The 15,312-nt window shown below is 47.6% G+C and overlaps 1 protein-coding gene across 1 annotated transcript; it reads left to right on the top strand.

Annotated features, from left to right (window-relative positions):
* Positions 1–4,812: 4,812 nt before the first annotated feature.
* CUNH1orf115 (chromosome unknown C1orf115 homolog) lies at positions 4,813–13,576 on the top strand. The gene is made up of 2 exons (XM_028759527.1): positions 4,813–5,121; positions 12,840–13,576. The coding sequence occupies exons 1-2, from the start codon at positions 4,816–4,818 to the stop codon at positions 12,957–12,959; spliced, it is 426 nt and encodes a 141-aa protein (XP_028615360.1). The 5' UTR covers positions 4,813–4,815; the 3' UTR covers positions 12,960–13,576.
* The last annotated feature ends 1,736 nt before the right edge of the window (positions 13,577–15,312 follow it).

Here is a 15,312-nt window from a genome sequence, read left to right as displayed (position 1 = left end):
AGAGGGAATTCTGACCTCTCAGCTCCTAACATGAGCCCTGCCTGGAAGCTGAAGGAGGCAGAGATGAAGTGCCAGGCCAGACATCAATCCTTTCAGGGAAACATCTTTGGGAATGGCTCTCTGAATGTTCCTGGTGTCCACAAGTTAATACACCCTCAGTCTCAGACCATCTCCTTAATGATGCTAGAGTTACCTCTTCAAAGTAGGGAAGGTTACAATAACCTTGATGGAGGTTTGGTGTCTGAGCAAGGGTTTTACTGCTGTGAACAGACACCATGACCAAGGCAACTCTTACAAGGACAACATTTAACTGGGGCTGGCTTACAGGTTCAGAGGTACAGTCCATTATCTTCAAGATGGGAACACGGCAGCATCCAGGCAGGAATGGTGCAGGAGGAGCTGAGAGTTCTACATCTTCATCTGAAGGCTGCTAGCAGAATACTGGCTTCTAGGAAGCTAGGGTGAGGGTCTTAAGCCCACACCCACACCTACTCCAACAGGGCCACACCTCCTAATAGTGCCACTATTAGGGCCGAGAATAAATAAACCATCACATTTGATAAGCAACATTAAGGGAAAGCTATTTCCACCTGATCAAAAGAATGAAACCAACCTCTACCCTTGGGTGGAGATCTAACATTCCAAGGTACCCAAAATGTAAGAGTCAATCTAACTGCACTTGTCAATCACCTGGCCAGGAAACAGCATCTCTCTCGATGGCTGCCTTACTACAGAGCAGGGAGGGATAATTATCCCGTATGCAGATAATGCACTACCTTCCTGCAGAAACCTCACCCTCTGTGATGTCTCTGTGGGATGCCCTGAGGCTCTGTGAAGTCTCCCTGCTATTCTGAGTTCTTTTCCTCTTTGTATCTTTCTGTCAGACACTGAGTGGAACCTGAATACGCTTTCTCTGGCACTTTGGGCTTTCCCTTTGCTCTGTGGCTACTTGCTGATGGAAATAACTTAGAGGAGGAATTGGGTTTGTTTTTCTTACAGTTTCAGGGGCTCAGGCCTGTGTGTATTTGGCCTCATGCATGTAAGCAGAACACTGTGAGAAGAGGAACTTAAGAGTGCAAGAAACGAACATAGACCACAGAGCTGTACAGTTGTGAGCCTCGAGGTGAGTACTGGTGACTGTACCTGGGTTCTCCATAAGAGCAGTCAGTGTTCTTAACCACTGAGCCACCCCTCTAGCCTCATGCCTTTATCTTGAAGTATTTTCTTCTAGCAGTTTCAGAGTTATATTACTTGCATTGAGTTGATATATATTATGTATATATGTGTGTACATGTATGTATGTACATATGTATATATGTATATGAGTATGTATATGTGTGTATGTATATATGTGTACATATATATGTATATATATGTATATGCATATATGTATATATGTGCATATATGTGTATGCACGTACGTATGTGTGTATGTATGTACATATATGTATGTGTGTATATATACATATATGCATATATGTATATATGTGTGTGTATTATGTATATGTGTGTGTGTTATGTATATATGTATATATATGTATATATGTGTATGTATACACACTCACACACACACACATACATGGACAGATGGGGGTCTCATTTTTATCTTTTATAGGTGACTGTTGAGAGTTTGGGATGGACTGTTCCAGGCTTTGTAAACAGAGAAGCACGTCACTTGCAAGTAGTGAATGTTGACAGACTCTTTTCCTCTTTGCACATGTCTTGCTTTCTTTTGTGTTACTGTGTTATACTTAATTCTGCATTCTCCAGAACTCAGAGATAAACACCCATAGAAAAAGCAAGCTGCATCCCACGGTATTTCACTACGTAATATGTAGCCCTGGCTTTCCAGGCACTCCCTGTGTAGATCACCTCACAGAGCCATCTCACAGATCCACTTTGCTTTTCCAGCGCTGTGATTAAAGGTGTGTGTGTGTGTGTGTGTGTGTATGTGTGTGTGTGTTACCACATCTGGAATGGTATAACGTGTGGGGATTTTTTCCTCCAAAAACCCACCCCAGCTCATGTGGTAGCCTATGCCTTTAATCTCAGCACTGGGGAGGCTGGAGGTGAGTAGGTCCACCTCTGTGAATCATCATCTGTTTCAGTTCCACACCAGCCTGGTCTACATAGTGAGTTCTAGGGCAGCCAGAGCTACATGGTGAGACCCTGTCTCTAAAAAACTAGAACAACAACAACAACACAAACCCACTGCATTCGCCCCTCCTTTTCTTTCTTCCTTCCTCTTTCTTTCTTTCTTTGCTTCTTTCTTTCTTTCTTTGCTTCTTTCTTTCTTTCTTATGGTTTTTCTAGACATATAAGTGGACCACACCCAGTAGTTATGAAAGATGCACAAACAATATGAAGTGAAGAAAATATAAAACTCCAGTGTCTTTCTGGGAAGCCATCTCCTCTGAAAGTGGTAACAAGTTTCTACAGAAAAAAAGTAAAACTAGACAAAGATGATGATGATGATGATGGTGGTGATGATGATGGTAATGATGAAGAAACAAACTGAAGGGAAAACTCCAGTAAAGAATCTGTATGAGATGCTCCAGCAATAATAATAATGTACAGAAATCCAACAAGAATAGAAAAGACTTCAAAACCATCAACACAAGATCAAAAGGGCAACGATGCTTTAAAACATCAGATGCTCTAAAACCTAAGACACCAAAAAGACCTCTTTCTGCAGAAGACATTAAAGCAAAAATGCAAACAAGGTGCTTCTTGTCCCAAACTGGAAGCCACATTCGTTAACTGTGTGAAGAACTGCTTCTGGATAACTGAGCAGGAAGCTATTGGAGATCTCTGGTTGTGGAGGAAGAAAATGGTTTAAACAGTTGGTAACTGGCTGGAGAGATGGCTCAGTGGTTAAGAGCATATACTGTTCCTTCAGAGAACCAGAAATGGATTTCGGTTTTTTTTTTTTGTTTTTTGTTTTTTGAGACAGGGTTTCTCTGTGTAGCCCTGGCTGTCCTGGAACTCACTCTGTAGATCAGGCTGGCCTCAAACTCAGAAATCCGCCTGCCTCTGCCTCCCAAGTGCTGGGATTAAAGGCGTGTGCCACCACTGCCCGGCTTTCTTTTTAGATTTATTTACTTATTTTATATATGTGAATACACTGTTGCTCTCTTCAGAGACACCAGAAGAGGGCATCAGATCCCATTACAGATGGTTGTGAGCCACCATGTGATTGCTGGGAATTGAACTCAGGACCTCTGGAAAAGGAGTCAGTGCTCTTAACCACTGAGCGATCTCTCCAGCCCCCAGAGAAGGATTTCTAGCAACCACATCACGTGTCTGTAACTCTAGCTCCAGATCAAAGACTGTACATACTTACACATATTTAAAAATAGTTTTAGCTGGGCAGTGGTGGCACACACCTTTAATCCCACCACTTGGGAGGCAGAGGCAGGCGGATTTCTGAGTTTGAGGCCAGTCTGGTCTACAGAGTGAGTTCCAGGACAGCCAGGGCTACACAGAGAAACCCTGTCTTGAAAAAGAAAAAAAAAAGTTTTAAAAAAGTGAATCTTTCAAAAACAAAATGTTGCCATGTCTCTAAAATGTTCAGGAAGCAATTCATTGTAAAATTTGATTTGAAAGCAACAAAGAAACCAATCTTACTTCATTTCTGTAAGAACTGATCTCAGATACTCTTCCTATAATACGGAGTGAGACACCCCCCTACCCAGACCCTCCAACCCTCCACTCCCCACCTCCCAACCCCCAACACACACACTGTGTTTGATAGCTGTTGTCCAGGTTCCACTTCCAAGAACGAGCCGTCTAAACCCCGCTCATCTTTCAAGGGCAGACTCCACCCTTTACTTAGCTGTAAGTATGTACGGAATGTTTTGATAGGAGACAGAAATATTGATAGTCAGGCATGGAAACAGGGAAGACAAAAAAAATACACGAAACAAGCTAAGCATTTTAACATTTTCTTAAATACTGTTCTTCTTACTTGTGTTTGAGACAGGGCATCATGTAGCCCAGGCTGATCTCAGGTAGCCCAGGCTGATCTCAGACTCACTGCAGCCAAGAATGACTTTGAATCCCTAATCCTTCGGCCTTCACTTCCTAGGTTCTGAGATTACAAGCACGTGCCACCTTACTGGGTCTTCTGTGGTGCTGTGGATGGAGCCCAGGACTTCATGTATGCTAAGAGAAAAATTCTTGTGACTGAGCTACATCCCCAGGCCTGAATGTAATAATCTCATGACCATGTCAGCACATCCTCACCGGCACTGAGGAATACCATCAATACCGTCTCTACCTTTTAGTCTAGTTTTGTTTGTAGTCTAGGCTATCCTGAAACTTGCTCTGTAGACCGGGATAGCCTTGAACTCAGAGACCCGCCTGCCTCAGCCTTCCAAGTGTGGGGATTAAAGGCGTGTGCCACCACGCCTGACCAGTTTTAGACCAGTTTTGTCTGTAGTCTAGGCTATCCTGGAACTTGCTCTGTAGACCGGGATAGCCTTGAACTCAGAGACCTGCCTGCCTCAGCCTTCCAAGTGCGGGGATTAAAGGTGTGTGCCACCACGCCTGACCAGTTTTAAATGCTGACTGCTGTAGTAGGTCTGTTGTTTGGAGTCTGAATTTGCCTTCCCTGAGCTCTGGCTTCTGCTGCAGGGTTCTCCCGAAAGCCTTATGGCTGCGCCCGTAATCCTGGACCCCACCGCATGGGTGTGCTGCGACCTCTGGTTCCCGGATCGCACCGGGCCGGGGCGGTCCACTGGGGCAGGAGCGGGGCGGGGCGCGGAGCAAAGGTTGCCTCATAGCCCGGGCTCTTCTCCGCAGCTCCGCGGCATCATGACGGTGGGCTCCCGGCTCCGAAGCAAGGTGGCAAGCGGCTTGACCGGCCGAGGGCCCCTGGGGCGGTCGCGCCGCGCCGGTGACGAGGAGACAGAAGCCATCGTGGAGCACCTGGAGGGCGAGGACGAGGACCCGGCGAGCCCGGACTGTGAATGCGAAGAGGGCGGACGGCGCGCGGGGACCCCGAGCGCACGCAGGGTGCACTTGGCTGCGCTGCCCGAGCGCTATGACTCCCTGGAGGAGCCCACGCCAGGCGACAAGCCCAAGAAGAGGTACCGGCGAAAACTGAAGAAGTACGGCAAGGTAGGTCACCACGGCCCGGCCGCCCTGATCCAGAACGAACCAGGAGTCGTACTGGGTGGAGTTGTGCCCGCGTCCCCGCTGCTCCCGGGACCATCACTAGGAGGGTGTCGCTGAGCGCACAGGCTTAGGCGGGCAGGACCCTTGTTCCCAGTTGGAGCTGGTGGGGATGCTGAAGCCGTGGCGAGGTTAGTTAGTTAACTTGGAGCCCCGGACCCAGCTGCGAAGTTGCAGTCCAGCTCCATCTATTTCCCACACTCTCTCCGGGGCACCCCGCCACTGGAGCACGTTAGGTGATTTGGTCCTGGACCCTGGGGTTAACCCGCGGGGCCTGCTAACTCAGCCAGTACATACCTAGAACCTGTTGCCCCTCCTTCTCTAATCAACTGTCTCTGAACCTCGAAACTTCAGATATTCTGCCTGCCTTTTTACTTTGGTGGGAGAGCAAGAGGCAGGATGGATGGGATACGGAATGAGTTTGCAGGGTGAGCGGTTCTGGTTTCTAGGTGCCCCTGGCCGGGAACAGCAGAATTGCTCTCTTGACCTAGACAAGGCTAGGTGGGGTGGAGGGGAATCACGAAACTCATTGTGTCCTGGCCAAAGTCCTCTGGACTCTCCGGAATTACTGTCCAGTTATCAGTAGTCTCCAGTGGGTGACCTTTGTCATACCTGAGATATTCGGTCCCTTGCCAGTTTAGTTTATCATTCCGAATGATATGGCCTGTGCTTCCTCACAAGCAGGCAATGATAAAATACGTTGTTGAAGTAGGACTTTGGGGATTAAGGAAACCATCTGAAAGTGAATAGATGGTGGGTTCCTTAGTTGGTGGCTGGCTTTTAGAGACGTTTTGGGGGTGGCCACTCTGTGCCAGGCATTGCGCATACACTAGAGGTGCAAATAGAGCCCCCAGCCCTCCAGGGAGAGATCACAGAGCAGGGCACCCTGATCTCTCATGTCATAGCAGAGTATTAGCAATTACTCATCCGGGTGAGGCAAGTAAAGTCAGTGACACTTTCAAATAGCCCTGACATGGACACTGGAAGGAGAGAAGATAAGGTTTAACATGAAGTCAAAGCTAGGAAACCCACACCTGTAATCCCAGGTGCTCTAGAGGGTGGGACAGGACGATTGGTAAGACAGGGCCAGCCTGAGTTATATGACAAATCTATTAATAAAGAGCTCACCCTGCCTGAAACTGAGGTAACCAGACTCCACTCATTATTAGGGCAGCTATTCTAAAAAAGATTGTCAGTCAGTCAGTCGGTGGTGGTGTGCACCTTAAATCCCAGCACTGGGAAGGGAGAGCATCGGATCTCTACAGCAAGTTCCAGGACAGTCAGGTCTACACAGAGAAACACTGTTTATAAATAAACACTTGAAATAGAAGGCTGGCCTGGGGTGTGGCTCAGGTAGTGCCTAGCGTGTCTGGAATCCTGGTTGGAGCTCTAGAGGTATATAAACTAGGAATGGTGGTACACGCTTGCAATCCCAGCACTCTGGAAGTGGGCACAAGACCAGAACTCAAGGTCTGGCTCTATGGGTAAGGGTGCTCGAGGCTAAACCTAATCCATGTGAGTTCAATCCCTGAACCTTCCGAAACCGACTCCCACAACTTCTACTTGATCACATGCACCTTTTAGCACATGTGCACACATTCATGCACACTAAATACATTAAATAAATGTAACTTAGAAATTTTTGGAAAAATAGCTAGGTGGTGGTGGTGTACACGCCTTTAATCCCAGCACTTAGGAGGCAGAGGCAGGTGGATCTCTGAGTTTGAGGCCAGCCTGGTCTACAGAGTGAGTTCCAGGACAGCCAGGGCTACACAGAGAAACCGTCTCCCAAAAAAACAAAACACAAAGTTTGTAAAAAATCAAAGTAATTTTTGGTTACCCTAGAAAGTTGCTGGGCTACATAAGACCCTCGCTTTAAAACAAATTGAAAACAGTTACTCAAGTAAATAGTCTTTTATTTTAGTTCTTCATGTGAGTGTTTTGCCATCATAAATGTTTATGAAGTAAATAGTTTTACCCACATGTTCACAGAAGTATCACCAACGGCCAAAAGGTGAAAATGATCGAAGAATCTGAGCAGATGAACCAGTGTGAGGCACACCATGAACTTTCACCATGGGCCTTCAGTAGCCATAAGAAGGAATGAAGCCCATGTTAGCGTCTGCCATGTACCTCAACATGGCATTAAGAAAGCCAGACCCACGGGTTATATATGGTTCCCATGATTCCCTTTACATGAACTAGGAAAATCTAGACAGGACATAGCTTGGTTGTCTTTAGGGACTGAGCAGAGGCAGAGAGGGGTCTGTTGTGTCTGTGGTTTCCTTCTGGGATAAGAATGTTTGGGAAGGGGACAGAACTTTAAAATGTCTTGGGGCCACCGATGGTTCACTTTATAAGATCATTATGTATATGAGTGTTTGGCCTACATGTATGTTTGTGCCACTTGCCTTATGCCCACAGAGACTGGAAATGGGCATTGCTTTCCCTGGAACTGAGTTACATATGGTCTGAGCCACCATGTGGGTGCTGGGAACTCAACCAGGTCCTCTAGAAAGTAGTCAAAGCTCTTAACTGCTGAGCAAACTGGTAGATCTTATGAATGAGTGTGTGTGTGTGTGTGTGTGTGTGTTTGTGTGTAAGAGAGAGAGAGACAGAGACAGAGACAGAGATTTTGACATGGGAAGGGTTTTTTTTTTTGGCTAGGATGGGAGAAGAAAGCTCTGGAATCTTATGCATTAGCTCAGTAGATCCAAGAAGTCTAAATGAGATTACAGCCCCAAGTGAGGAGGGCTCAAAGGGTCAGCTTGGCCTCCACTTTCTCAGGCCAGCTGAGAGGGTACCAGGCTTCAACAAGAAGGAAGAAAACCAAGGAACCCCCCTTTCCTGCAAAGCCGTAAGAACAAGCAAGGCTCCTGCGGAAGATGGGAGGTGACCTGCACTCCCTCAGTTGCCAGGCAAAGCTTTCTTTTAAAAATGAATAGCTCCGGTTATTGGTTATTATGGAATGTGTTTTTAGTTCCCACTCCTGTTAACTTCTCAGATCCTTCACATAAGCCCCTTTCCTGCTTCTATTTAAGGAAAGTTATTGGCTTTTGTGCAACATGAAAGAACAGGCTCACTCCCCTGCTGCCCCACCCACCCCCGCCAGCATGGTCCTACCCAGGGGCTAGACCAGCTGCTCTGGTCCAGCTTTCTGGAAACCTTTTTGCTTGGGCCTCTTGCAGAGACCAATGTTCCCAGTTGATTGTAAAACGTAATAATTGCATTCCTACGGTGCACATATTACTGTTTAAATTGCTGTCTCCTGGGCACTGGGGAAAAGAAAAAACCTAAGTTGGTGGGGTTCCACAAGGAGGCTGGATAGCTGTTATCTTCTTTATGTTCCATGCCTCAGCCCCCTCAGCAACCTTGGGAAGATGGGGTTGTGCCCCCTTTGTAGTGAGGGAGACTGGAAGTTGAAGAGATTGAGGCTGCACAGTCAGACAGCTGGGAGGGAGAGGGAGGGAGGCCGGCCTGGCCCCCTCCTCTGCAGATCTGTGGGCGAGAAGGATGGAACATGCCTCAGAACTTAGCTGAAAATCATAGCCTGCCCTTGCAGGCACCCTTGAGAGGCACGGGAGAAGTGTGGTAAGAAAAAGAACTAAGCCGTGTTAATCAGGAAGCTAAGAGACTGTTGAAGGTAAAACGGCAAGCGTGGGATAAGTCAGGTAGGAGGTCAGGGTCAACCTGGGCTACACAGTGAGTGGCACCCTAAAAAGAAAAATGAGCATTGAGGGTGGAGCTAGCTGGTAGAACATGTGCTTAGCATGTACCAAGACCTAGGTTTGGCCATGCCACCAAAAAGTGGGGTGGGGGGAGTAGGAAAAATGTCCTCTTTAAAGTAGAGGCCAAGAGCTGGTCTACCAGACATAATGAGCCTCATGGCTGTCCAACAGCCTGTGACTCTAGGCGTGGCTTCCCCGCACTGTCTCCCTTTCTTCTATACCATCTGATAATGAGGGCAGAGGCACACACCTTTAATCTCAGGAGGCAGAGGCAGGTGGATCTCTGAGTTCAAGGCCAGCCAGGGCTACATATACACAGACCTTGTCTTGGCAGGGGTTAGGAAGGACAAAAATCTAACAAGTCAACCAAACAAGCAAAGAAGAGGCTGGGTTGGGGGAAGTATGGCCCTTAACACACCTGTGTTACCGACATACATAGCAGGTAGTATCCAGTCAATAAATTAGTCCATGTGGATGATCAGGTACCAGGGCATCTGGTTGAGGCCCTAGAGTTTGGGCTTCCATCCTTTGAGGGGGTGGGTTCTCATGCACTCAGATCCGTAGCTGACCACCAACCACCTCAGGTTGGCACCAGACCTGAGAGCAGCCCAATAGAAGGATTGATCTTTGTGAACAGATCGTGATATCTGTGGAGAGATGGTTTCCTCTTCTAAATCAGAGGGACAAGGAGTCCCCAGCACCACTGTGGACTGGAGCCAATGTCCTCTACAGTCCTGAACTAAAATCATCAGAGCTGGTCCTTCATGGCTGTATGCAGCTCCGGAGGCCATCTTCCTTTCTTTCAAAGCCAGTAATGGACCACCACCATCTTCTCCCTGACTCTCCCTGCATCCCTCTGACTAGGATACTTACCCAGGTACAGCCACTTTTTGCCTAGTATGCTGGAGGCCCCAGGGACCCTCCCATCTCAAGAGCTGACTCATACTGCCAAAGTCCTTAACATTCAGGAAAATAACAGTCACGGGCTCTGAAGGTAAGGTGTGAATCTGGTGAGCTAGCCTGGCACTAAATCTAGTGGGAGTCCCTTGAAGTCAAGAGCTTCTTTGGTCTCTTCTCAAAGCTGTGTTGATAGGGTTGCAGTTAATGAGCTATCCAGCAGACTTCCCCCAGATTGTGAAGGACCAGTGTTAGCTGCCATTGCTTCCCAGGGACATGGTGTTTGTTTCAAACATGTAAAATTCTCCCAACTCTTTTAAACATCCCCCCCTTTTTCTCTCTCATTGAAAGAGTAAAACAAATTGAACTCTACTGTTGCATTGTTGTGTTTTAAGTAATAATTGGCATTATTCATAAAACTCCCTCTTTTTTCTTCCTCCTCCTTGAGAAATGGGTAGAATGGTGTTGAGAAGATATAAATGTACCAGTTTCTTTCAAAGCTTGTCATGACCTAGTAAGGAATTCAGGGAAAGAGTCTCTACAGGTTGGAGGTATCTACAGGTGTGAGACTCTGACATCCATGCTGTGGAAAACTCCAGACAGAACTGAGAAGCAGTAAGTCTGTATGGTCTTTAGAAACCTTTTCTAGCCAGGTGTTGTGACTTACACCTATAATCCCAGCAGCGAGCAACCTGAAGCAGGAGGATAGACACGAATTGAAAGCCAACCTGGGTTACATGTTCCATGGTATGTTCCATGCCAGTTCAGCCACTGGGTGAGATCCTTCCTCAAAAATAATAAATAAATGAATAAATAGATATTAGAGGGAAAAAAGTTTCCTGAGAAATAATATGTCAGACTGCTTATATTGCTACCACAAACCTAAGTTACTCTGTAGCAGAGAGAAGTCCTTATTCTCTGGAGAGCTGACTCTGGGCACTAGCCCTGCCTGTAGCATGTGCTAGCACTATTCCCAGTCCTTCCCTTAAAAACTCATCCATCCTCTTTACCACAGGAAAAGGTTACTACATATTCCCATTTTACAGACAAGGAAACTGAGGCCAAGGAGCATTCAGGAAGGTATGGGACTGGAATTCACTCCTGGCTGTGAGCACATGGTCACTTACAGACTGCCTTCATTAGACAGAGAAGTGTAACATGGGGTGAAGGCCTCAGGCTCTGAAGCCAGATTTCTTTGGGGAGGATTCAGCTCTGTGCCATACTGCTGGTCCCTTAGGATGCAGCAATCACCTGAGTTAGGCCAGCTTGCTTCATGCAAAGGAAAGACAGAAGAATTATGGGATATAAAAATATGGATGCCCTGAATGGGGAGCTGAATGCATGACTCTGAGCTGAAGAGTTACTAGCATCTAAGAAACTTTCCAAGTCTGAGGTGTTCTAAGCAGATATCAGAAAATGACCCAGGGTTGAGTAACAAAGACCTCAATGATTTCAAACGTTGCAAGAAGATAAAACCAACAGTGTTTAGGAGGAGTACCCTGTGAAGTAGGAGAGAACCAGGAGATGCTGGGGTTAAGTGATCACAGAGTGAGCCACTGCAAGACTTTTGGGAGGGAAAGGACAGAGCCCTCTGTGAATCAGGCAACATGGAGGCATCCTTGATCAAGCAGTCCCTGGATGGGTGTGGGGAGCACCCAGTACGCCAGGGAAGAAGTGTGGATTGCAGTCAGTGTCTGGTAGCTTTTTCACTTGGAGAATAGAGACACTGGGCAAGAAATAGTGTCAAGATACAGGCTAAGGGATGGACTGACAGAGGAGAAGGATGCTACCAGAGAAGAGAAAGCAAGGAATAATGGAGAAGAACAACTGTGGGGAAGACCAGACAGAGAAAACAGGCTGATTCCCCTTGGTTACACTTCTGGTGTGTGTAAGGGGAGGGATGCCAGGAGCCAGTGTGCTGGCCTTGGAGGCAATGGGCAAAGATGATCAAAATTTCCAAGGATATATAATTCAAGCAATAAAGACCATAGGCTCCGAGGTTGGGGCTGTGTCCAAAAGAGAGATCAGAATTCCTGGGCAAGTGGGCTGGCTTCACCAGATAGCACTGGATATCATGGTGCGTCTTGTGATTGGGATCGGAGATCTTCCGGTGGAACCAGGCTGTATATTTTATATTCAGAAAAATCACAGGGCTGAAAGCTTAGAGGTGTGAGAAAAGGTTCCGGTTGGCTACATGGATGTCAAAGTCACCAAGAATGACAACAGAATTTGGAGGTGGGACGAGGAATACTGGGGATCACAGTTCAGTAGACATTGGCCGTTAGTGGTCTCAAAGTTTTGATGTGATTCTATTTGATTTCCTGGAAATGTCCCCTCTCTCGGCAGCACCCTCACCAAGGAGGAACAGGAGGCAGAAAACACAGCCTGGTCCTTACCCTTAACAAATGTCAGTTTGTTCTGGAAACATAAAAAGACTTCCGGGTTACAAAAGTGTTGGTCAAGCCGGGGTGGTGGTGGCGAATGCCTTTAATCCCAGCACTTGGGAGGCAGAGGCAGAAGGATTTCTGAGTTCGAGGCCAGCCTGGTCTACAGAATGAGTTCCAGGACAGCCAGGGCTACACAGAGAAACCCTGTCTCGAAAAACAAAAAAGAAAAAGAAAAAAAAAAAAGAAAAGAAAACAAAAGTGTGGGTCAGACCAGAGTAGGGACTAGGTACATAGGAAGGACCAGCTGGGCTGTCTGACAACATGCCTGAAGGAAAATTCAACCCGGCCTATGATGGCCCTGACAGTGGGGTCAGTCTTAGTTTAAAACAACAAAGGCGTTTTAGTTCTGGAACTGTCAGCCTCCATTCTGTTTTTAAGAAGTCTTGCAAATTATCTGGAAACGGACTGTGCAAGGAGAACACCTGTAGTGAGCAGGGGTCGGGACCTGAGTCGCTACAGGTGTGAAGACACTGGGCCTAGATAGTTTACTGGATACACAAGGGTAAATGATCCTCTGTACGCCTCACGATGACCCATGGAAGAATGAACAGGTTGCCTCACCTAACTTTTGCTTTTCTCTTCCTAAAAATAGAATTTCGGGAAGGCCATCAGCAAAGGATGCCGGTACATTGTCATTGGCCTGCAAGGATTTGCCGCAGCGTATTCTGCCCCATTTGGAGTGGCCACCAGTGTGGTGTCCTTCGTGCGCTAATCAGAGCTTCAGGGGCAGGTGACTCCAGAATGCTTCTGCCCAGGGGACAGTGTGAATCCTCCAGCACTTCAGACTCGGACTTGTGGGAACTCGGAAGAGGAACCCTGCTTCGTGTGCTATTGTTGAACTGGTTGGCTGTGAGGCAGGAGCTGGCCCCCCTGCTCATCCGCTGAGCCACTGTTGGACTTGTGTGGATCCAGGAGTCAGTTCTGCAGAAAATTAGGCCAAGGTTGGGATTAGGATTAGTTTGCTTCCTGTGCTAGTTATAGCCTTACGGGGATACATGCAGGCAGGCCCATGGCAAATCTGGGGTCCGACTCATGCGGGTAGTGGGTGGATTTTAGGGAGGAGGACACAGACCTCTAATGTAATGGTTGCTAGTTTCTGAAAAGGTTGAGGGGCTGACGGCACTAGCTGTGGCCTTCCTTGATTCTTTCACTGAAAACAGCGAGGGAGCTGTTTGTTTCAGAAGTCTATCTCCCCCATCTCTTTTCTCCACCAAGACTGTCATCTGGGAGTTTAATTACGGGTTTGGGAAGAAAGAAAAGGAAGAAAACCATCTTTAAAGACCATGATGCTTTGTAACCCGTGTTCACAGCTGTGTGGTGACAATTGAAGGAAGATCGAAGTGTATCATTTTCACCCATCTACATAAGCATGCACCTGGCAATGAGGGAGGGAGGTCAGGGTCAGAAGCAAACTGGGAGGCTGCAACAGGTGCTCTCAGGGCTGGAACCTGGGCCAGCGTGGTCTGGGCCAGCTGTTGTGTTCTGAGCTGTCAGGACTCCTGCAGATGTGGCTAGCCACACCAGTTCACTGTAATAGGTGTCTAAGGCCCCCATTTGATTGAGGAGGGAGAGAGAGAGAGAGAGAGAGAGAGAGAGAGAGAGAGAGAGAGAGAGAGAGGGAGAGGGAGAGGGAGAGGGAGAGGGAGAGGGAGAGGGAGAGGGAGAGGGAGAGAGAGAGAGAGACCCTGAATGAGAACTGACATGTATATTTAGAGGAGGGACCAGTAAGTAAGAGGTAGGCATGAAGAAAGAAAAAAGCAAAGGCCAAGAATGACATTGGAAAAGCAATGGAGGTTGGGAATTAGACAGGCTTGCGATGGAAATTTTCTCGGGAGGGCTGAGCTAGTTGTATGTAGGAGCAGAGGAAGCCAGGGGACCAGAGTCACCATGGCGGTTGAGTTCACGTCTCTTAGGTCTACATCTCACTTGGATTCAAAGATTAGTGAAGGCAAGAGTCCCAGGCTTGGCACACACCAAGGATGGTTCATGGACTACCATGGAATGCTGGGAGGAAGTGGAGAAGAAACCCTTAAAGTTGTAAGTTGTACTGGCGTGTGTCACAACTGTTTTTAAAGTATCTCACAGAGAGGTTCCTCTTGCCATGACCATTGGCCAACCTCAACAGCAGGCCAGGATTTCAACTTTGCTTCTAGAATATTCAAAATCCAGAGAAGGTTTTTGGGACCACTCCGCAGGATCCATGTCAGTCTGCTGGCCTGAGGCTTCCTGGGGCACACAAAGCCATGATATTCATACCTCACCTACTGAGTCCAGCCATTAGGTACTGGTGGGTGGGTAAGCTGGGAAGATGGACAGAGAAGTTGCTCATTTAGACCCAGACCCGTTCTGGAAGGTCCTGCTGAATATGCCCAGTCCCTAGAGCTGCGGGTTCACACTTGTGACAGAGTGATGCTTGCTGGATAGCGCTAGAATGGGAGATGGACGGGAAACAGGAGGAAAGGCCACATACAGTTAGCTGGAAAGAGGCAGAAAGGGAGGCTTTCCAGGTCCTACGCTGCTGAGCCCCAGGGTGGGGAGAAGTGTGATCCAGGGAAGGGATGAGCAGTCAACGTTGCTTCCTTCCCTGGGAGTCTCTTCCTCCCCACCTCCCAAATTGTAAAAGCAACAAAGTAAAGCACATCTGGCCCAGTGTCTCCCAAAGTCTGGCTAAGAATTAACTCAAAATGTTCAAAGTCAAAAGCTTTCAGGGGCTGTCCTGGGACTCTGCCAGGTTTGCTCCAAGGTGGACTTCAGCCCCTGGAGCGTGCTGTGTGGTCACATCCCCTATGTGGGACTCTTGGTTCTGTGAGCCTGGTTCTTCCAGCCTGAAAATTTGGTTCCTGCTGCAGACTGCTTTGTTTTTTTGCTTTTCTGGTTATCCTCTTGGGTCCAGCAGCAGGGCCCACACCTCAGTGCAACTGAGTCTAAGAGCTTTGCTTTCCCATTACTGGCTTCCAAAACCCTTCCTCTGTATCCCTCCCTTGCCTTTGGTGTAAATAAAAGTCCCAGAGTGTCTGATTTTCCTGTGTGGAGGGCTGCTGTGCTTTCCCCTGTTCTGTCTCCTA

Source organism: Grammomys surdaster, unplaced genomic scaffold, assembly GCF_004785775.1.
Source record: "Grammomys surdaster isolate TR1022 unplaced genomic scaffold, NIH_TR_1.0 130, whole genome shotgun sequence".
In the NCBI taxonomy this organism is placed as follows: Eukaryota; Metazoa; Chordata; class Mammalia; order Rodentia; family Muridae; genus Grammomys; species Grammomys surdaster.
This window is presented reverse-complemented; position numbering and strand designations above follow the sequence as displayed.